Here is a 23,972-nt window from a genome sequence, read left to right on the forward strand (position 1 = left end):
CAGGAGGAAAGGGTTAGAATGGCTGGTGTAGCTGGTGATATGATTATTAGGCAGGTAGATAGCTGGGTGGCTGGTTGACATGAGGATCGCTTGTCACTTGCCTGCTTGGTGCAAAGGTGGCGGACCTCATGTGACACCTAGGTAAGATTTCAGACAGTGCTGGGGAGGAGCCGGCTTTCTTGGTACATTTGGGTACCAATGACATAGAAAAATATGGGAGGAAGGTTCTAGAAACCAAATGTAGATTCCTAGGTAGATAGCTGAAATCCATATTCTCCAGGGTAGCATTTTCAGAAATTCTGCCACATGCAGGGCCCAAGAGACAGGCAGAGCTGTGGTGTCTTAATGGATGGATGAGACGATGATGCAGGGAGGAGGGTTTTAGATTAGTTAGGAACTGGGCAACATTCTTGGGAAGGGAGAGCCTATTCCGAAAGGCTGCTGGCATTGGCATTTGAAAAGGAGTTTGAGCAGGTTTTAAATTAGACACTGGGGGAAGGCTGACAGTTGTTCAAAAGCTCATGGTTCGGAATAAGGTATCTTTCAAAGATATCACCAGAACAGGGAAGATAGGGCAGCATCCTGATAGCGAGGTTGCAATAGAGACCATAGTAGACCAGGAGTCTATAAATAAAAAGTATACAAATTTTCAAGATTGCACATAACAACTGAGCAAGATGTAAATAGGAACAACAAATACAGATTGAAATGTCTATATACAAATGCCAGAAGCCTAAGAAATAAGATTGGAGAGTTATACTATATTACACTAAATGAAAAAATAGATAACCAGTGGGACACAGTTATACCAGAATACAAATTATATCGCAGTGATAGGATGGATCAAATTGGTGGAGGGTTAGCCTTGTATGTTAGATAGGGCCTTGAATTGAATAGACTAAAAATTCTGCAGGACACAAAACACGTCTTTGAATCCCTATGGGTTGAAATTCCTTGTGTAAAGGAGAAAAGGATAATGATAGGCGTGTACTAAGGTGCACCTGGCCAAGATGAGCAGACAGATGTAGAAATGTTATCAGAAATTAGGGAGGCTAACAAACTGGGGAACACAATAATAATGAGTTATTTCAATTACCCCGATATTGACTGGGTAAATGTAACGTTAGGGAGTGCTAGAGAGTTAAAATATCTTGATGAAATCAAGAGCTGCTTTACGGAACTTCTGATTCAGGAGCCAACAAGAGAAGGAACAATTCTAGTCCTAGTCCTTAGTCGAATGCATGATCTGGTGCAGTAGGTAATGGTGCTGGGGCCGCTTGATAATGATCATAACATGATCAGATTTGATATAAGTTCTGGAATACGTACACAGAGGAAATACAATATTTTACTATTTAACTTTCAAAAAGGAGACTTTGATAAAATGAGAAGAACAGTGAAAAACAAAACGTGGAGGAGCAGCTGCAAAGGTCAAAAATTTACACCAGGCATGGATGCTGTTCAAAAATACCATCCTGGATGCCCAGGCCAAACTTATTACATGTATTAAAAAAGGAGGAAAGAAGACCAAATTACAGCCGGAATGGTTAAAAAGTGAGGTGAAGGAAGCTATTAGAGCTAAAAGAAAATCCTTCAGAATATGGAAGATCTGACCGAAAATAACAGGAAACAGCATAATGGCAAGTTAGATGTAAAGCACTGATAAGGAAAGCAAAGAGAGTCTTTGAAAACATGATTGTGTTGTAGGCAAAAAACACATAGTAAAAGCTTTTTTAGGTATATTAAAGCAAGAAGCCAGCAAAAGAATCAGTTGGACTGCTAGATGACTGAGGGGTAAAAGGTGCAGTCAGTGAGGCAAGGCCATAGCAGAGAGATTAAATTAATTCTTTGCTTCGGTCTTCACTGAGGAAGATATGGAAGAGATACCGGTTCCAGAAATGGTATTCAATGCTGACAAGTCAGAGAAACTGAATCAAATCTCTGTAAACCTGGAAGATGTAATGGCACAATTTGACAAATTGAAGAGCAGCAAATTACCTGTACCGGATAGTATATGTCACAGAGTATTGATAGAATTGACAAATGAACTTGCAGTGGTATTCGTAATATTTGTCTCTTAAATCAAGCAAGGTACTGGCAAAATGGTAGAGACTATTATAAAGAACAAAAATTACAGAGCATATACATAAGCATAGAGTAATGAAACAAAGCCAACATGGATTTAGTCAAGGGAAGGCTTGCCTCACCAGTCTGCTTCATTTCTTAGAAGGGGTGAAAAAACATGTGGATAAAGGTGAGCCGGTCAATATTATGTATTTGGAGTATCAAAAGACATTTCACAAAGTACCTCATAAAAGACTGGAATTATGGGATGGGGGCAATGTCCTACTGTGGATTAAAAACTGGTTAAAAGATAGAAAACAGAGAGTAGGGTTAAATGGTCAGTATTCTCAATGGAAAAGGGTAGATAGTGTGGTTCCCCAGGAGTCTGTGCTGGGACTGCTACTTTTTAACATATTTATAAATGACCTACAGATGGGAGTAACTAGTGAGGTAATTAAAGTTTCTGATGACACAAAGTTATCCAAAGTTGTTAAATCAAAAGAGGATTGTGAAAAATTACAAGAGGACCTTATGAGAGTGGGAGACTGGGCGTCTTAATGGCAGATGACATTTAATGTGAGCAAGTGCAAAGTGATGCATGTGGGAAGAGGAACCTGTACTATAGCTACGTGATGCAAAGTTCCATGTTAGGAGTCACTGACCAGGGAAAGGGTCTAGGTGTCATCGTTGATACGTTGAAACCCTCTGCACAGTGTGCAGTGACGGCGAAAAAAGCGAATAGAATGTTAGGTATTATTAGGAAAGGAATAAAAAACAAAAATGAGGATGTTATAATACCCCTTACATCGCTCTATGGTGCGACAGCAACTCGTATACTATGTGCAATTCTGGGCACTGCATCTCAAAAAAGATATAGTGGAATTAGAAAATGTACAGAGAAGGCGATGAAAATGATAAATGGGATGGGACGACTTCCCTTTGAGGAAAGGCTAAAGCGGATAGGGCTCTTTACCTTGAAGAAATGACAGCTGAGGGGAGATATAGCGGCCTATAAAATAAGGAGTGGAGTGAAATGGGTAGATGTGAATTGCTTGTTTACTCTTCCCAAAAATACTAGGACTAGGGGACATGCAATGAAGCTGCAAAGTAGTAAATTTTGTACTGACTACATAGCTTGTTACCTTTAGATTGTAAGCTCTCTTGAGCAGGGACTGTCCTTCCCCATGTTTAAACTTGTACAGCGCTGCGTAACCCTGGCAGCGCTATAGAAATGCTAAGTAGTAGTCGTAAATTTAAAGCAAATTGGAGGAAATATTTCTTCACTCAATGTGTAATTAAACTCTGGAATTCGTTGCCAGAGAATGTGGTAAAAGCAGTTAGCTTACGTGGTTGAAAAAAAGATTTTGATATCTTCCTACCCTGTTTCCCCGAAAGTAAGACATCCCCCAAAAATAAGACCTAGTAGAGGTTTTCCTGAATTGGTAGATATAAGGCCTCCCCCGAAAGTAAGACCTGGCAAATTTTTGTTTGAAAGCAGGGCCGCCGAGAGCCGGACAAGGCCGCCCCCCCACCCAAGGTTGCCGGGCCCCCCCCCCCCTCTACCCACCCTCCGTCGCTCCTGGAACTAACCTTAAACGCCTCCTTTCACCTTCGCAGCAAGCAGCAGCAGGGCAGACCTCTCCTTCCTTTCGTGCCCCGCCCTCGCGGACATTACGTCAGGCGAGGGCGGGACACGGAAGGAAGGAGCGGCCTGCCCTGCTGATGCTTGCTGCGAAGGTGAAAGGAGGTGTTTAATGTTAGTTCCGGGAGCGAAGGAGGGCAGGCGGGCCAACCCCGATCCAACCCCGATGTTTCCCCGAAAAATAAGACAGCCCCTGAAAATAAAACCTAGCGCATTTTGGGGGGGCAAAAATTAATATAAGACAGTGTCTTATTTTCGGGGAAACACGGTAAAAGAAGAGTCCATAAGCCATTAGTAAGATGGTCTTGGGAAAATCTACTGCTTATTTCTGGGATGAGCTGCTTAAAATGTATTGTACTGTTTTGGGATCTTGCCATGTACTTGTGACCTGGATTGGCCACTGTTGGAAACAGGATACTGAGCTTGATGGACCTTTGTTCTGTCCTATTATGGCACCGCTTATGTTCCTTATGTTCATGGAGAATCCATACCCCTTTGGTTTTATGGCTTTGGCCATTGAAAGGGATCGGCTGAGACAAAAAGGTATTCTGATTCAGTCATTGTTACCTTGCTTCAGGCTTGGAAATGTTCTATGTCCATGGTGTATGTGAAGGTTTGGAGGTCTTTCAAGACCTTAATTTAGTCCTTCAAGCTCGTCATAAGCCTCTTTTTGAGTCACTCCAGTTGACCTCCTTGAAAAATTTTGTGCTGAAGACAGTGTTCTTGCTGGCTGTTGCATCAGTGTATGTAGTGTTTCGGAGCTTCAGGCTCTCTTGCCGGGTTCTCTTTCTCTGTTTTCAGATATGGGGGTGTCTCTGTGCACGGCTCTTTCCTTTCTTCCAAAAGTGGTATCAGCATTTCATCTTAACCATTCTGTAGAATATCCTTCCTTCGCAAAGAGAACGAAGAGGCTCAGTGTTCTTCATTGAAGCTTCTTAATGTCTGTAGAGTCCTCATTGGATATCTAGAACACAAATGAGGTTCTCAAATTAGCTAGACTGTGCTTTTTTGGTAAGCAGAATCTTTGCCTCATGTCTTCCAAGCCCACAATATAAGGCTTAAAGCGACATCCTGGGCAAAGAGTACCTTACTGTCTCCAGCAGATATTTGCAAGTCGGTGACATGGTCGACACTGCATACCTTTGACAAGCACTACAGGGGTTTCAGCAGGCTCGGAACCAGTTTTGGAGCTTCAGTCCTCAGGACAGCAGCTCCAGGATCCCACCCATTCTAGAGATTGCTTTTGAATGTCCTATAGGTTCTGGAATAGTGGGAATATATATAATGGAGAAATTAGGTCTTACCTGATCATTTTCTTTCCATTAGTCCTTCCCACTATTTCAGAGAACTGCCTGAGGTTTCTGAGATATTTAGTCAGTGCGAAGTAATAGATCAAATAACTGTCACCTTGCATGGTGCTTCATGCATCTATCTTGTTCTTTACAAGTTGTCCAGAGATGAGGGAGGTCCATACATGTTTGCTCGTGTGGTTACTGTTAGGTTCCGAGTTGTTTAAGGTTATTGTGTTTATTCTGAATTGATCCTTACTGCTTGTCTATGTAAATACTGAGGAGCTGGACTGAATGCCAAGAGAAGTTTTCACTTGTCTCTCTCTACATGCTGGTTGATGTACATAACTATCCCACAGGTTCTGGAATAGTGGGAAGAACTAATGGAAAGAAAATTGTTCTAGAATAGTGGGAAGAGCTAGTGGAAAGAAAATTATCATGTAAGACCTAATGTTCCATAGAGGCTTCCACCCACTGCATATGCAGTGGATATTGCTTAGGTACCCAAAGATGAATCATTTGTTTCAATTTATGGATCAGTTTGCAGAGAAACGGTGAGGCAGCTCTGAAGACCTTAGTAGCACATTGGGTGAAGGAAGCTATTAAGAACTTTTTTGCATTCAAGGGACACAAGTACCCATCAGTCTTAGAGCTCACTCTACTAGAGAGCAGACTTTCTTTTGGGATGATTGGCATCTGGTTTTGTTGATGAAGATGTGCAGGGCAGCCACTTTCTTTGCATGCCATCCCAAAGCACCACTATTTGAATGTTCAGGGAAGGCTTGATGCATTTTTTGGTGTGTATCTTGAAGGCAAGCTTAGCAAAGTTTCACCCAATTTAATGGAGCTTGGGTATTTCCTATGTGTGTGGACTAGTCTGGCTAGGATGAAGAGAGAATTTTCTTTACTTGATTCCAGCGAGATCAGTCCAGGTCCCATGTGGAATGTGAACACTGATTTTCGTATTGCTGTTTTGATTGCTATTGATGGTTTGGTGAACTCCTTTCAGGTTTTTTTCTCTTGTTCATGTTTCTCAGATATTAGTTTCTTTGAGTCGTTCTTCCCTGAAGAGGCTGCTGCAGAAGTTCCTTTCTATGGGAATAGTGGAAGAAGGGTCAAGGGGTTTGCTGGGCTTGGGGACAGGTATACTTGAGGCTGGTAGCTGCAAAAGTACCCTATAACAGCCATTCTCAACCCATTCCTCAGCGCACACCTAGTCCCATTTGGTTTTCAGGATATCCAAGTTAGATTTGCATGCAATTGAAGCAGTGCGTGCAAATCTGTCTCGTGCATATTCATTGTGGATATCTTTTAAACCAGATGGGACTAGGTGTGCCCGAGGGTTGGGTTGGGAATGGCTGCCCTGTAAGTAGTGATGTTAGCACTTTGTGTTCTCTTCCTCTCTCTCTGCTGGTAGGGGAGCAAAATCCATACATCTGTTGTGGTCTTGCTGGACTCAAGGGAAAGAAATTACCTGGTATGTAATTACTCCATATTGATCCCTTTGGATTGGTAAGTAAAGATGGGGTGATATTTATCTATGTGATGGTAATAGCTAGGGAGAGATGGGGAGAGTCTATGCTAACCCCTTTCAGAGGAAGGAATGCTAATAGTACAGTGAGCTGAGAAATTTTCTCCTCTCCTTTACCTTTCTGTCAGCCATTTATACTTCTTCTTTCCTTTGTTTATCTTTCCTCCTAATGTAACACTTTCTCCTATTATAATGTATTATAAGCCACTCAGATGATTTTCCCAATGTGGCGGGGTAATAAGTATTAAGCTTGAGAACATGGGGAACTGGGTTAGATTCAGGTCCTTTTGACCCTGGGCAAGTCACTTAACCCTCCATTGCCCTGGGTTCAAAACTTAGATTATGAGCCCACTAGGGATAGAGAAAACTACCTGGGTATAATAAATGTGAACCACTTTTTTTTATACCACAGAAAGGCAGTTTGTCAAACCCATGATCCCTCTAGAACAAGTGGTAGACTTGGGATCAAAATCACAGAATATTTCTTCACAGAAATGGTGGTGGATGTATAGAATGGCCTAAAAAAGGATGTAGTAGAGACAGAAACAGTAATTGGGCTCAAGGATGTCTGAGAAATACATAGTAGCCCGACTTGTGAAGAAGCGAAAGGAAAGTTTGAGATCAAAAAGGGAATATGACATTGCACTAGAGATAAAATTGAGCAGATGGGTTCCTTCCTGCAGTTAATTCTGTTATGTACTAAGCACAGATTTAGTGAGTGCTTTCTAAGTTGCCTGCTACAACAAATATTATATTTTATTTTCTAATACTCCATAATATAATGTACAGTTAGGGGTGGAATTTATCAATGAGAGCTACTGTTATGAGGGCTTATTTTACCACAAGTCGTGCTATTTTAGCAGAGGGTCTCATTGCATAAAATGGGAGCTGTGCTAAAATAGCACATCTTAACGGTATCTCACTTTTCACTATCACTACAGTTAAATGTGGAGGAGTGGCCTAGTGGTTAGGGTGGTGGACTTTGGTCCTGGGGAACTGAGGAACTGAGTTCGATTCCCGGCACAGGCAGCTCCTTGTGACTCTGGGCAAGTCACTTAACCCTCCATTGCCTGCCGCATTGAGCCTGCCATGAGTGGGAAAGCGCAGGGTACAAATGTAACAAAAAAAAAAGAGGGAGACACAAACTGATGTGGGTGGTTTTCTTTTGTTTTTTTTGTTTCAGCTGAAATCGAAAACTGTACGGCAGGACCCCCACCTATAGGCTCCCCCTAAACAAAATTGGTACCCTTCCTGTAGTACCCCCGGGCCTACTTTAAAAACCATGGTGGTAGTGGCCTAGTTGGGGCAGGAGCAGTCCTCAGTTGTTCCTGCCCATACCTGCTCCACTTTCAAAATAGCTGCTGTGACCTCCCGTGGCAGTTTCTGCAGCCATTTTGACTGTGAAGTGAGTATTCTGCTTCCTGACTAGGCTACTAGACCACCAGGATTTATAATGTGTGTGTGTGTGGGGGGGGGGGGGGGGGGGGGGGGGGGATGGGTTGATTTTGTTTAGGGGGATTTGGAGTTGGGGAGGGTCTTCTTTTGTTTAGGGGGGGAGTGGGGGGCACTTTTGTTCAGAGGGAGGGGGAGTTTTGGTTACAACTGAAATTGCACTGGTATTTCAGCCAAAACTGGAACAAGTTCAAATTCAAATGTTGGGCTGCTTTTGGCACCAAATCTGAAATTCAGTCAACCTCTAGTGTTAAGATCTTCCTCTTCATGGACTCTGTGCCTAGTCTGCATTCCCTTCTGTAGTGATTAAAATGTTGTCTCCTTGCTCTTCTATGTGTGTGGTTTTTGCATGACACAAAAATCATAATTTTGCTCTGCTGTTTCTTTAGGGCCCTGGTATTTTAAGTCGAGCTGTTTTTTCAAAATGCTTCTTTGAAGTACTGACCAGCAGCAACAGGACTGTTCAGTGGGATGTGACTGGACTTCCTGTTCTGCTCTCATCCCATGTGACCTTGGGAGAATGGATAGAGAGAACTAAGCAGCTGGAAAACATCAGCACAATCCTGTGGAGTAACATGACACACTCTTCTAAAGCAGAATTTAGGTAATGGTTCAAACCTAAGACTGTGACTGTAGTTTATGCTTCATTTTTCTTTTTATTGCTTTACTAGTTTGAGGACTGTTTAGATTTCTAGTACTAAGGCATCCCAAAACTAAGCTTTCATTTTGTGGTTTTTCTTTATTAAAGTTTTTCATTGTTTTGTAATGTAATGTGAAGAAGTAAACCATTTATATGTGATTTTGTTTCCACCCAATATGTCTGTCACATGGTGCCTTAATGCCACCTGAATACCCATTCAGGGTTAATAATGTAAACACAGCAGGGGGATGCGGAGAGGTCCTGCCAAGCACTGATCGGGCCCCACCAGCATTTGTCACCCTACCCTAGCAGCTACCAATCAATTGAATTTCAGTTGTCCTTTGATCAAATACAGTATCCTATCCTGCTGAGACCTTCACAAAACCCAGAAGTCACATTTCCTAGAAATTACACCTACAAACTAAACACAAAATATTATTAGAGATAACTGGCCAGTCAAAGACAGAACTAATAAACTGAAAAGTTTAATAACAGTTGGAAAACAATGGAGAAAAATAGGAGCTAATTCTGGAAACAACCAGCATCAAAATGTGTTATTTATACACAGTGCACCCCTTTTTATCGGTAGCTCAAGATGAGATACTCTCAGGTTCAGTGGGTATTTTCAAATCCCCAGAGGACTTACAATAATTTACTAAGCTCCAATGTGAACTTAACATACGCTAATTGGCAATAATGTCTGGAGTTTGCCAATAGCACACCTTTGTTACATGAGCTACTTCATATTCAAAAGCATGTGAAATAAGTTGTCATTATGCAAAATGAATAATGCACCATGCTTTAAACTTTGCAAACTGTTATTTGTGAAGAATTAATGCTTAGAGAGGTGGTGACTTAATTTTTTATTTATGAAATTTGAATTACAACCAAGCAAAGACATCTTGTACAGTACAGCCAAAAAATTAACAATGCAATTAGAATATTCTTAAATAAAAGGAAAAAAGGAATTAAATAAAGGAAAAAGAAAATATTAGCTCTAGTCCCCTATAATTGAGGATTCCAATAAGGAAACAAGAAGGATTAAAACAAAAAACGGATGAGAAAATAATTTCCAAGACCTGTACTATTTAACACACACATTGTCTATCCCTTTTATGGTTAGGCATTTCCACTGCAGAGAATTGCCTGGAGATACCTTTAGTAGCCAAAAAAAGTTGTGAAATGAAAAGGCCACAAGAACACACATTTCACAGATCGATAGGTTACAAAATATTTACAAGGGAATTTCAGATGATAAGTTCCCAGTTACGAAAGCCTAGGATGCAGCAACAAAAAATGTTGCCTGCATATCTGGGTTTCCTAGGATAAATCAGCAAAAAACAAAATTTTTTTTAAAAATTTTTTTATTATTATTTTTATTGAGCTTTTAACAAACATAACTTCACATTTATGGATGATAATACACAATTTGGAAATGTCCAACAGAAATAATTTCTAAACTTAAGTTATAAACATTATATCGACCACAAGTTAAAGAAATGATCCAAGAAGAAAGATTATTCAAATAATCTAAAAAGAAATAAATCAGTAACACAATTTACAATGATGCGCCCGACCTGGGTAGTTCCACCTGCTCCGGTTAATCAGTGTACATATAAGATTACACCTTAACATTTACTACTTCCCTACTTATAAATTCCTCCAGCTGTTTGGGGTCAAAGAATTGAAACTGTTTAGACTGAAATACAATTCTACAAACACAAGGAAATTTCAACAGGAAACTAGCTCCTATTGCCAAAGTTCTTGTGCGCAAAGCCAAAAAGGCTTTACGCCGCTTTTGAGTCTCTCTTGATAAGTCAGGGTAAATTCTTATTTTAGACCCCAAAAAGTTTGAATCCAAGTGTCTTAATGAGAGCCTCAAAACTGCATCCCTATCAATCTCCAAAGCAAAGGTTACTATTAACGTTGCTCTCTTCGTAATAACCTCTAATGATGACTCCAAAAAGGCAGTTAGATTCATCTCTCCACCCTCTTGAGGAAATTTTTCTGATACCCTAGGATCAGTTTGTAAATAAAATGCACGAGTAATGGGTGGGAGAGATGTGTCTAACATACCCAGTATTTCTACAAGATATTCTTTCTTGAAATTGTTTTTCTGTTCCCAAACCTATCTCTCTTTCAAAAGTATTAATGTCACTATGTTTGAGACTGGTCACCAAACATAGGAAACTCTCTAGAAGATTCCAGTGAGTCTGCAGAGATTTCCATTCAAAACACCATACCCTTACTTTTTTTGCAGATAGATAATAAGCACAATCCACAGTTGATATTATATCTTCTGATTACAACAAAGTTTCCATCAAATGTTTTTTTTCAATATAGCTCTTTGCGCTTCTGATGGTGATATCCATATTTACCACTTTTGAATGAAGCCCAGACATATCAGTTATTAGAGTAACTTGTACTATCTATGTTTGGATAAAGTCTTACCTACAGTCTACTTTATCATATGAAGCCTTGAATTTAACAACTTCTTGATGATTAAATTTTGCCTTAAGAGATATTACACGTGGTCTCAAATCGTGCACAACTGGTAATAAAAATTTATCCAGATTGGAAATTGTGACCCATATAGTGTCTAATGTGATATTTAAAAGAATGCTTTGCCACAATCAAAAGAGAGATGAAAAAAAAAAGTGGTTGAAATATGAGTCTAGAAAGGGTTAGTTACAAAACCATTTCTAAAGCTCTGGGACTCCTCCAAACCACAGTGAGAGCTATTATATCCAAAAGGAGATGACTTGGAACCAGGGGCGTAGCTACGGGGGGCCCCGGGGGCCTGGTCCCCCGCAAATTTCATCTGGGCCCTTGATGGGGGCCCCCAACTCCTGCTAGCTGAAGCCTTCTTAAGCGCCGGTCTCTGGCGCAGCTGCGTTCGCTGCCTGCCCCCTGCTCTTCTTCTTGCTCCTGTGCATGCTGACACGTGCACAGGAGGAGCAAGAAGAAAGACGAGCAGGGGGCAGGCAGCAAACGTGGCTGCGCTGGAGACCGACACAGAAGAAGGCTTCGGCTGGCGGGGGTAGCAAAGGTATTTGTAAGGTGATGCGGCAAGGAGGCGAGGTAAGGAGGCGTGGTGGTGGGGGGCGGCACTCAAAATCTGCCCCCAACCTTGGGCTCTGGCCCCCTCCCAACATGAGGTCTGGCTATGCCCCTGCTTGGAACAGTGGTGAATCTTCCCGGGAGTGGCTGGGCTGCCAGAAGGACTCCTAGGGTGCAGTGACAACTCATCCAGGAAGTCGCAAAACATCCCAAAGGAACATCCAGAGTACTGCAGGTCTCTCTAGCCTCAGCAAAGGTCAGTGTCCATGATTATAGTAAGGTCAAGCTCACTTCTATCCAAGAGTAACGTCAGTACTTGTCTCATATGTGCAAAAACACACTTGGATGATCCCGACCCTTTTGGGATAATGTTCTATGGACACCTAGTCAAAATTGGAACTCTTCCAAGTGAACCTGCCAAAATGATGGAACTTCAGCTATTTTGGGGAAGATTTTATCATTAAAAAGAGAGAAAATTGAAAATACATTAGAAATTGAACTTCTGAGTGGTAGCGTCATCAAAGGACTACCATTTGGAGAAACCTAGGAATACTTAGGAATTATTGAAGCATCTGAAATTATGCATGATCAGATTAAAAACCAAATTACAGAATGTTAGGCATGTTCAAAAAATTTTTAAAGTTGAAATTCAGTAGAGGAAATACATTAAAAGCTATAAATACATGGGTTGTAGACAACCTACACTGTAATTCTTGTTCTTGACACACATTGGGGCTCATTTTCAAAGCACTTAGCCTCCCAAAGTTCCATAGAAACCTATGGAACTTAGCCTCCCAAAGTGCTTTGAAAATATGCCTCAAAGTGGTGTAGATAGGCTTTATCTTTCACAGAGGAAGTATGGTGTTCTGGGTGAAACAAGTGAAAAAAACCTATGGACAAGGAGAGAAGAGGCCTAAATTGATTACATCCTAAACTGCAAAGAGCAACTGACATACAAAATGAAAAATTGTTTAAATCTATGGAAAATAAAAAGAAATAAAAAAAATAAACATAAGACAGAAAAACATACAGTTGCATGGACAATATTTTAGGGAACCCCTGTCGGGATTGAAGAAAAGTTCTCAAGATAAGTAATAATGATTTAAGAAGATATCAGGCTTAAGATACCGTAGCTGGGATATCAGGCTTAAGATACCATAGCTGTTATAAGCTTTCCAACAGTAATACACTATTCTGTATCTCAAAATGTTTTTTGGTCATCTATAATAACTGTGGAGTTTTTTTGTGAGTAGTGATTGAGGGAGAGCCACCCACGATTATGAAGGTTTACCTTACAAGTGGATGTGAATCTCGCAGTGTCTGAAGTCTTTTTTTTTTTTTTCTCCACTGACAAGTGTTTGATATATGCCCTGTGACCCTTCTAGAGATACAGACTAGATAAGTGGAGAATTATTTGTGAATTGTGATTATTGTCTCCACTGATTCTTTGAAAGCGTTACTATATACAACCCAATTTCTGACCTTTTAAGGTCCTGATTCTTGCTACCATTTTCGCTCAGGGTGAACAAATAAGAACACAAATACATCCATTAGAATGCCCCACACACGCTGTGTATTCGTGAATAGAAACATAATACGTGGAAGGGCATAATCGAACGGGGAAGACCATCTCTAAGGGCGCCCATCTGTAAGGACGTCCCTGCGAAGGGGCGGGGAAACCCGTATTATCGAAACAAGATGGGCGTCCATCTTTTGTTTCGATAATACTGTCGGGGACGCAGAAATCTCAAAATTTAGGTCGACCTAAATGTTGAGATGGTCGACCTTAGAGATGGTTGTTCCCAGTTTTCGGCGATAATGGAAACCGAGTTCATAGTGCATTGGTCCCTCTCATATGCCAGGACAACCAACCAGGCATCCTAGGGAGTACTGCAGTGGACTTCAGAAATTGCTCCCAGGTGCATAGCTCCCTTACCTTTGGTGCTGAGCCCCCCCAAACCCCCCCCCCAAACCTACTCCCCACAACTGTACACCACTACCATAGCCCTAAGGGGTGAAGGGGGGCACCTACATGTGGGTACAGTGGGTTTCGGGTGGATTTTGAAGGGCTCACATTTACCACCACAAGTGTAACAGGTAGGGGGGATGGGCCTGGGTCCGCCTGCCTAACTGCTCCAGGGACCTACATACTGCTGTGATGGAGCTGGGTATGACATTTGAGGCTGGCATAGAGGCTGGCAAAAAAAAAAATTTTTTAGGCTGGGAGGGGGTTGGTGACCACTGGGGGAGTATCCCCAATGCCCTCTGGTGGTCATCTGGTCAGTTTAGTCACCTTTTTGAGGCTTGGTCATGAAAAAAAATGGGCCAAGTTAAGTCGACCAAATGCTCGTCTGGGACACCCTTCTTTTTTCCATTATCGGCCGAGGACGCCGATCTCTTAATCACGCCCCAGTCCCGCCTTCGCTACTGTGCCGACATGCCCCCATGAGTTTGGTCGTCCCTGCGACGGGAAGCAGTTGAGGACGCCCAAAATCGGCTTTTGATTATTCCGATTTGGGCGACCCTGAGAGAAAGACGCCCATCTCCCGATTTGTGTCGGAAGATAGGCGCCCTTCTCTTTCGAAAATGCCCCTGATAGTAACATAGTAGATGATGGCAGAGAAAGACCTGTACTGTCCATCCAGTGTGCCCAACAAGATAAACTCATATGTGCCACTTTATGTGTATACCTGACCTTGATTTGTATCTGCTATTTTCAGGGCCCAGGCCGTAGAAGTCTGCCCAGCACTAGCCCCGCCTCCCAACCAATGGCCCCACCTCCCAACACTGGTGCTGCCACTCAGTCTCTGCTAAGCTTCTGAGGATCCATTCCTTCTGAACAGGATTCCTGTATGTTTATCCCACACATTTTTGAATTCCGTTACCGTTTTCATCTCCACCACCTCCTGCGGAAGGGCATTCTAAGTATCCACCACTCTCTCCGTGAAAAAATACTTCCTGACATTTTTCTTGTCTGCCCCCCTTCAATCTCATTTCATGCCCTCTAGTTCTACCGCCTTCCCATCTCTGGAAAAGGTTCGTTTGCAGATTAATACCTTTCAAATATTTGAACGTCTGTATCATATCACCCCTGTTTCTCCTTTCCTCCAGGGTATACATGTTCAGGTCATCAAGTCTCTCCTCATGCGTCTTGTAACGCAAATCCCATACCATTTTTGTAGCTTTTCTTTGCACCGCTTCAATTCTTTCTACATCCTTAGCAAGGTACGGCCTCCAAAACTGAACACAATACTCCAGGTAGGGCCTCACCAACGACTTGTACAGGGGCATCAACACCTCCTTTCTTCTGCTGGTCACACCTCTCTCTATACAGCCTAGCAGTCTTCTGGCTATGGCCACCGCCTTGTCACACTGTTTCGTTGCCTTCAGATCCTCAGATACTGTCACCTCAAGATCCCTCTCCCTGTCTGTACATATCAGACTCTCACCGCCTAACATCTCCAGTGGATTTCTACTCCCTAAGTGCATCACTTTGCATTTCTTTGCATTGAATTTTAATTCCCAAATAGACCATTCTTGTAGCTTCTGCAGATCCTTTTTCATGTTTTCCACTCCCTCCGGGGTGTCCATTCTGTTACAAATCTTGGTATCATCCACAAAAAGGCAAACTTTACCTTGTAACCCTTCGGCAATGTCACTCACAAATATATTGAACAGAATTGGCCCCAGCACCGATCCCTGAGGCACTCCGCTACTCACCTTTCCCTCATCCGAGCGAATTCCATTAACCACCACCCTCTGTCCGCCAACCAGTTCCTAATTCAGTTCACCACATCGGGCCCTATCTTCAGCCTGTCAAGTTTATTCAAGAGCCTCCTGTTGGGAACCGTGTCAAAAGCTTTGCTGAAATCTAAGTAGATTACGTCTATAGCATGTACATGATTCAATTCTCCGGTCACCCAGTCAAAGAATTCATTGAGATTCATTTGGCACGATTTACCTTTGGGAAAACCATTTTGTATCGGATCTTGCAACTTATTGTCTTCCAGGAAATTCACTATCTTTTCCTTCAGCATCGCTTCCATTACTTTTCCAATAACTGAAGTGAGGCTTACTGGCCTGTAGTTTCCAGCTTCTTCCCTATCACCACTTTTGTGAAGTGGGACCACATCCGCTCTTCTCCAATCCCATGGAACCTCTCCCGTCTCCAATGATCTATTAAATCTTTAAGAGCACTGTAGTGCACTCCCTACTATGGAAGTCATCTCTCTGATTATTAAAATATGTATAACTTTTTTTTTCCATGGGGGAGGTGATATAGGAAGATGGGAACCTAGATTTTTTGATCTGTGTACAAAATTAAATACCAAGAAAAAGTCTTTTGGCTAGTCATATTCTAGTCAAGAATAGGGTTTCAATTAGAAGCTAAGGCTTGTCACTTTTTGGTTGCTTGGCTGAGCTGGAAAATCTGTTGATTATGGGGGTGTTATAATCCTGCCCCCTATATTGATACAGAGTATTAGAAGTGGAGGTGGTAGAGATGAAAACAGTATCTGAATTCGAGAACTTGGGACAAGCACGTAGGGTCTCTAAGGGAGTGATGGGGAAAATAGATGGCATTGATGGGCAGACTGGTTAGGCTATATCAAGTGTTTCACAAGTCCAGTCCTGAAGTACCCCTTGCCAGTCAGGTTTTTAGGACATCTACAATGAATATGCAAATCTCTGCATGCATATTCATTGTGGGTATCCTGAAAACCTGACTGGCAAGGGGTACTCTGCGACCCGGGCTATACGGTCTTTATCTGCCTACATTTAACTTACTGCTTTCAAATTTTTGTGAAACGTTCACATTCCAAAATGCTTCAGTGTATATTTAATCAACTGAACTAAATTCCTGAGACTGATGATGTTTCTCCAGTGATGTTGTGCTAAAAGAAAGGGAGTTTTAATGTACTAGTTTCACATTTGACCTATCCTTCTATGTTTCTCTCCTCTAGGAGCACGGATTCTAGATTACAAGGATTGCTGTTGTGCCAGCAGTTAATGACTTTGAAGGAGCTGGTGCCGGGAAGCCTGCAGGACGAGTATGTAGAGTACTGTGACTCTCTCCGTTCCAGGAACCCTGCTGCCTGTCAGTATGTTAGGAAAATGCTCATGGAAGAGACTGTTCAGGGGAAGCTGCCTGAAGATATCCTTGGTCTCATACTGACCTGCTTGCAGCAGTACTCAGGAAATGGGGAAGAAACAGAGAGCCTTTCAGAGCCTGCCCGGAGAGGCTGCTTGTGGGTGAACCTGGGTTTGCTGCAGATTCAAGTGTGGCTTCCTCAGACTATGTTTGACCCTGCAGTAAAGAGAGAACACAAGCTGAAGTATGCCAAAGAGGAGGTAAGGCACTCAGCTGAGAAATTATTTCCAAATCTTCTGTAAAATGTCTCTATTGTCAAATGAAATGTGCAGATATTTTGGCCCTTAGACAAGGGGTAAGGGGGCTATGTGGATGAGAATAGTGGAGGTTTGGAACAGAGTGATGTGGTGGTTGAGCCTGCAGAATCGCAAAAACCAAAAGTGGTTCACACTTTCCACAAAAGTACTGCAACACAAGAAGAGTGGAAGCAACCAACTTCAAGAGATCAGTTGCTGATCTCTTGAAGTTGGTTTCTTTCCACTCTTCTTGTGTTGAGCCTGCAGAATAACAGAATACCTTTAGTAAAGGATTGGAGATTGTTGTTTCTCTGAGGATGATAGTTGTGGCCTTACAAACCCAACCTTCTTCATTTCTGAAGTTGAAGTAATTAGCTTAATGATAGCTGAGGAATATTGCTGGAACTGCTGTGCATGCGCACTGAAGTCAAAGAATCTCCCAGAGAACTCAAGAGCATAAGAACATAAGTGTTGCCATACTGGGACAGACTGAAGGTCCATCAAGCCCAGTGTCCTGTTTCCAACAGTGGCTAGAATAGAAGTGGATAAACATATCCTGCTATAGTATGTGCAGCCATGCCATTCCTTGTATATGTGTGTGACTAGCAAGTTATTACTTCTTCTATTTGAAGGCTTGGTTGAAGAGCCAAGCTTTCATCTGCTTCCTGTCTTGTGTTAAGTGAATCCTTTCAAGGAGAGTGCATTGTAGAGTGTAGAGGTTAGTCCAGAAAACACTCACTGGTGGGTATCACATCACGTGGTGTTCTTTGGAGATGGTGTGGGTAGGGATACTTCTTGGGAGGATCTTAGTGACCTTGAAGGTGTGTAGAGGGAGATCAAGTAGTCTGGGCCATTTCTTAAGGACCTTGAAAATCAGACAGTTTTAAATTTAACCCTTTACTGGTAGTGAAGTTTTTGCAAAAATGGTGTGATGTGGTCATGTGGCTTAAAACCTATTAGTCTTGCTGCAGCATTCTCCTGCAGACCCTTTGTAGTCAGATCAATTTAGAGTGGATTACAGTAGTCCGGTCTTGATGCTCTCATGGCATGCACAACTGGGAAAAAACATGTCTTCTCAATGTAAGGAGATGGGTATCGTAGTTGTCGGAAATTATAGAAGCAGCTGTTGAAGGTTGGATTTTGGGGATCAGAGTAAGTATTGAATCTAGCTGTATTTCAATTTTCCTGACTTGTGATTTGAGGGGGAGTTCATATTAACTGAAATATAAGTCCAAGTGAGGGGTAGGAGAGAGTGGTACCCGATTCCAAAGAGGGAGTGGTACCCAATTCCAGAGACAATCCAAATTAACCAGGGGTAAGGAATCCTGCAGCCTGTTTAATAGTAGGTGTTGTGGAACAGGACTTCCATGCTTGATTTGTGTTGCTACCCTATTACACTTTTTTAAACCCCCCCCCCCCCCCCCCAATCAGTGTATTTCCCTTGGTGGGTCAGCAGGTGGTTTCTGACCTCTGCACAGCTAGGTTATTAAGGATGAACTCCCCTTATCAATAACCAAAACTATGACGTTTTAAATATTACCTCTCCTGCTGAGGCTGCATCCTAAGCCCCCTCTATAATGTCTGGTACAAAAAGACCCTCTAAATCTTTTTATATTCATGAAGCTATGAGGGAACTCATTGTGGCTCACTGGTACACTCCTGACTCTAGTCTAAAAGTGGCAAAGGCTAAACTTCACCCCTTCTATCAACTGACTTAGAGCAGTTTGTTTTGCTGAAAGTGGATGCCCTAATTACAGCGGTCACCTACTGTACACCACTTTGGGTGAATCTGTTCATAAAGGTGGTTAATAAATCCCAATAAAAATAAATAACAGGACAACTATCCCAGTAGAAGGTGGTACTGCCCTTAAGGATGTGCAAGACCGCAGACTGGAGTCCTCTTTAAATCTGGTTTTCTAAATAGCAGCTTTAGTTCCCAAGCAGCAGTTTGTACCTCTTTTGTTGCTAGAGCTGCTTTATATTGGGATCAGCAATTGTCTGCTTTTTGCCTTTTTTGGAAGCTGCATTCTCTTAATTTGCAGATGCTTTGTATGATATTCTGTGAGCATCAGCTAAGTCTGTCCCTAGCGGTCTCTGCAAGAAGATGGCTTTGGTTGACATCAGGCAGCTGATATAGCATCTAAATCATCTGGCTAAATTGTCTTTCATGGGCAAACCTCTCTTTGGTTCTGACCTAGAGAAAATTGTTAAGTATTTAGGGGAGACACCTTCCTGAAGACAAACCTAAACCTCAATCCCATTCCTCAGTCCCAAACAGCTAAAGCCGCTTCAATGAAGCCAGGCATTAGACTAGAGAAATATGGCTCTTTTGTTCAAAAATCACATTTCCAACAGAGTCAGTTTTCCTTTTGAGGAGGTAAAAAAAAAAAAAAAAAAAAAAAGCTTGCCAACCTGTTTAAGGTCTTCTACTTCTGCTCATGCCTCTGAATGACGGGAATGGGGTTTGTTCCTTGTCTCTAGTTATAGGAGGGCATCTGGGCCTTTTTCACAAGGTGTGGACCACCTTAACTACAGACCAATGTGTCTTGGATTTCATTCGTTAGGGTTACAAACTAGAATTCTGCCAACCAATTGCAGATATTTTCTTACAATCCCCTTGCAACAATTCCAGCAAGTGTCAGGCAGTACAAGAGACTTTGCAGTCTTTGTTACTCCTGGGTGTAATTTAGCCAATTCCTCTTGCAGAGAGAGGAGCAGACAGGTACTCAATTTATTTCATTGTACCAAAGAAAGGAGGTTCCTTCCATCCAGTTCTGGACCTCGAGGGTGTCAAAGGTCCCTCAAAATGCAGCACTTCATATTGGAGAATCTCATATCGGTCATAGCCTCGGTCCAGCTAGGAAACTTTCTTACCTCTCTAGATCTCAAGGAGGCTTATTTTCTCATTCCAATTTGTCGTCCTCATAGGAGATTTGTGCTTTGCGATCCTAGGGAGTCATTTTCAATTTATGGCAGTATCATTTAGACTATAGACTGCCCCACACAGTTTCTCCGAAGAAATGATAATGGTGGTAGCCTTTCTTCACAAACAAGGTATTCAAGTGCTCTCTTACCTGGACGATTGGCTCATTCAAGCACCTTCCTTTCAAGAGAGTCTTCAGAATACTACCAAAGTAGTTTCTGTGCTCTCTTCCCCATTTCAGTCTCTCAAGTATCGATACAAAGGTGGAGAAGGGCTTTATTTCCATGGCTCGTCAGTTGAAGCTTCAGAATCAGATTGCCACTCTTTTATCTCTTCCCCAGCCCATAGCATGGGATTATGTTTAAGTTCTAAGGTCCATGATGGCCACTGGATGTAATCCCATGGGCTTGATTCCACATGTACGCTCTTCAGTCTTCACTGTTGAACTTTTGGTCCCCCAGTCTCCAAAACATTCCAGGAGTTGGTACCTTTGATGCATCAAGCCAGAGTGAGTTTAAACTGATGGCTACATCCTCTGAACATTCAAGCAGGGCTTCCATTGCATACTCCAAATTAGTGTGACTTCAGTTTAAAAGACAGCCTGTTCGGTTGGGGGGGGCTCATGGTCTTCAACAGACTGCACAAGGCCGATGGTCGGATGTGGAAGGTTCTTGGTCTATAAACAGATTGGCAGTCAGAAAGGCTCTTCTTGCCTTTGCTCCTCTTCTGAGAAGGAAGCTAGTTTGAGTTTTCTCGGACAACGTGACAACAGTTTCTTATATCAACAGATAAGGAGGAACTAAGATCATTTCTCTGGCCAGAGAAGCTCTCCTCTTTTAGTGGGTAGAGAGCTACAGTAGCTAGATAGTTGAAAGAAGCTATTTCTTCACCTTGCTTGCTGTCAGGCCAGGGGCTATCTAGACTTCGCCGGTAGGGGGGTCCAGAGCCGAGGTGAGGGGGCACATTTTAGCCCCCCCCTCCCCCCGGCACCGGTGCCACCCCCCCGCTGCCGCCAGAACCACCTCCAACAACTGTGGCCCGCCCACCGACCCTCTCGACCCCCTCGCCCGCTGTCGCCTATTTTTGCTGGCGGGAGACCCCAACCCCCGCCAGCTGAAGTCGTCTTTCTTCGTTCGTTTGGGTTTCTTCTTTCTGAGTCTGACTTTGACCTCCTGCACGTACACAACGTGCAGGACGTCAGACTCACAGAAACAGAACCAAGCCTTTAGCTATGAGTCCCTCGCTTTTCACTTCTTAGCTATTGAATACTGGTTGAGTTCTAATGCACAGGTGCTTGTATGGCACAGCTCATTAGTGTTATATGTCTCCACCATAGGTGGTCTGTGGCCCAACTGGGGTGGGGTTAGGGGTGGGGCCAGGGGTGGAGCTTAAATCCATAATTGTCTGATAACACACAGAAAAAATAAAATAAAAGTCACAATACCTTTTATTAAATTTAGATATTAGATATGTATCATATGTCAAAGAATAAAGTGGTTGCTCAAAGCATATACTAACCACAATCGTTCAACTACAAAACACTATGCACAACTTTTGTGCAAAAACACACTCAGAACCTTACTGTACCATAAATATTACACTGGGCAGAACCTAATACACCAATATACCACCCATACGGAAAATGCAGACCGTCGTCAATATGAAACAAGGATCATAATATCACAATTCTCATGTAGAGCCACAAAACATCCTAATTAATGTTTAATGTGGGATAAAATGCCATACACAAGTAAATAAATATAAACATTTAATGTTGAGCACCTGATTCTCAAAGTGGACATATTCCAAACACTATAATGAAAATAAAATGATCTTTTCTACCTTTGTTGTCTGGTGACTTTGTTTTTCTGATAATGCTGGCCCAGTATCCGATTCTTCGGCTATCTGTCCTCTTAACTCAATTTCCATGGCTTCCTTTCCATTTATTTCTTTACTTTCTGCTTTTTTTCTTCATTTCTTGTCTTCGCTCCCCTGTCCCCCCTCCAGCCATCCATACCCACCCATTGATTCTCTCCCCTGCCCCCCCTCCAGCCATCCACACCCACCCACCCATTGATTCTCTCCTTTCCTCTGTGTTCCCGGGCAGATTTTCTAACAGGAGCTGCTCATCCAATCAGAGAGCTCTATTTGAATGCAGATTCACATACAGACACTCTAATGGGAATTTTTAGTCAAAAACACTAGCTAAACCCTTCATTTTTGGATCAAAGTTCACATTTTTGATCAGAGCCATGCCCTGGCTGTAAACATTTCCCACACTTTTTACCCATAAATATGCAAATGAGAACCTTCCAAAAACAGACTAATTTGCATATGGCTTGAGCAAATTTGAGTACATAGCATACCAATCCCACTTCCTAGCACCTAAATTCTGCAATTTAGATTTAATGCAAATACTTTTAAAACTTATTTTTAGCACTTTTAAAATGTCAGGGGTTAGTGCAAGTCTCTTTGGTGTGAACTGCTCATGTGCAGGAATTCATGATCCTAGTTAAATCTCCCTGGCAACCCAGGACACCTCCAGCCAACCCCCCTGCTTTGCTCTCCCAGCAGTAAGATAATCAAATTACAACTGGTTATACACAAGGCTAGAGACGGCTTTCACTTAAGCTGCTGCTGTTTAAGCCCCCAAGAGCAGCAGGACTGGCAGGAGAACTACTACTAATACTATTTAGCATTTCTATAGAAACAGCTGATCCATCCTGCTGTAGCTGGGGAGGCATAGCCTCCCCAAGCCTCTTATACCGGGCGCCTATGGTCTCCACTTGCTGGTGGATGGGCACAGCCCTTTAGTCTGAACTGATCCTTTGGGACTAAAGGAAAGAAAATTATCAGGTAATAGCTAATTTTTCCTTACATGCTCAAGCCCCTTATAAAATTACACCTTATGAAGATATTTTTCAAAAGCTGTTAATCATTGAAAATGTTTGTTTACCTGGGGAAATAGTCTGAAAATTACTCCAAGTAAAAGTGTGCATGGGGGGAAAGATGGAGGCATGATAGGGTTAATTATGAGAGAGACAAGTGTAATCTTGCATTTAAAAATTTACATGCTATTTTTCATTGAAAACATAGCTGCAGAAGAATCAGTTGGATCTAAACCTGTAGCCTAAAGTACCTGCTGACTTTGTGCTGCCTGCAGACTTGTGCCAATTGCCATCTGTGTGACCTTGGTCAAGACACATAAGCTCCAGTCCTTTCTAGGATTTGTTCAAGAAATTTTTAAAAATCTGTACATTGGAAGGCATGACCATTGTATCATCACTGGCCACTTGTCTGATTGGCCAAATAGGTTTTTTGATGTCTTGCATGCTAAGATGATTTTCTTTAAATGTATTACCTTTCAGTTACAAGAGCTGGAGAATGAGTGGAAGATGCGTAATCTTTTCTCCCAGTTGCATACAGGAAGAGACCTTGATGATGAAACTGTCCTGAAGTATTCTCATCCCCATAGCAGGTAAAAACTCCATGCTGCCAGGATATGTCCAGATCTGACAGCTTTTGGAATTTGTGATTCATAGTCTACAATATTTGGTTTAATTTATTTTGGAGTACCCAATGAAGATCAAACTAGGATAGTGAACTTCAGCATTTGTTCCTATTAATCTACAACAGGGGGTTTCAACCCAGTCCTTTGGTACACACCAAGCTAGTCTGGTTTTCAAGATATCCACAATGAATATGCAATGCGATAAGTTTGCATTCACAGCTTCCATTCATTCATTCCATGCATATTCATTATGAGTATCCTGAAAAGCCTATTAAAGAGATCTCATTCAGAAGCTTGGGGAAACATGCAATTAATTCATGAGTGGATCTTTATGCACAATTGATGAGCCTGTGAATAATTATGTAATTCCCCAGAGTGCAGGGGCATAGCAAGCATAATGATTGGTGGTCAGCTCATTTCAATCAGCCTGCCGAGTGTTCCTGGATGTGATGTGAAGAGCTGGACTTTCTCATTG

The 23,972-nt window shown here is 42.2% G+C and overlaps 1 protein-coding gene across 1 annotated transcript in view; it reads left to right on the forward strand.

Annotated features, from left to right (window-relative positions):
• Window positions 1-23,972, forward strand: part of MDN1 (midasin AAA ATPase 1) — a 548,987-nt gene that overhangs the window by 343,563 nt on the left and 181,452 nt on the right. The window contains exons 60-62 of the mRNA XM_030199093.1: window positions 8,368-8,582; window positions 16,640-17,027; window positions 23,355-23,464. Coding sequence (XP_030054953.1) covers window positions 8,368-8,582; window positions 16,640-17,027; window positions 23,355-23,464 — 713 coding nt within the window. The remainder of the gene's footprint in view (window positions 1-8,367; window positions 8,583-16,639; window positions 17,028-23,354; window positions 23,465-23,972) is intronic.

This window comes from Microcaecilia unicolor, chromosome 3 (assembly GCF_901765095.1).
Source record: "Microcaecilia unicolor chromosome 3, aMicUni1.1, whole genome shotgun sequence".
NCBI lineage: Eukaryota > Metazoa > Chordata > Amphibia > Gymnophiona > Siphonopidae > Microcaecilia > Microcaecilia unicolor.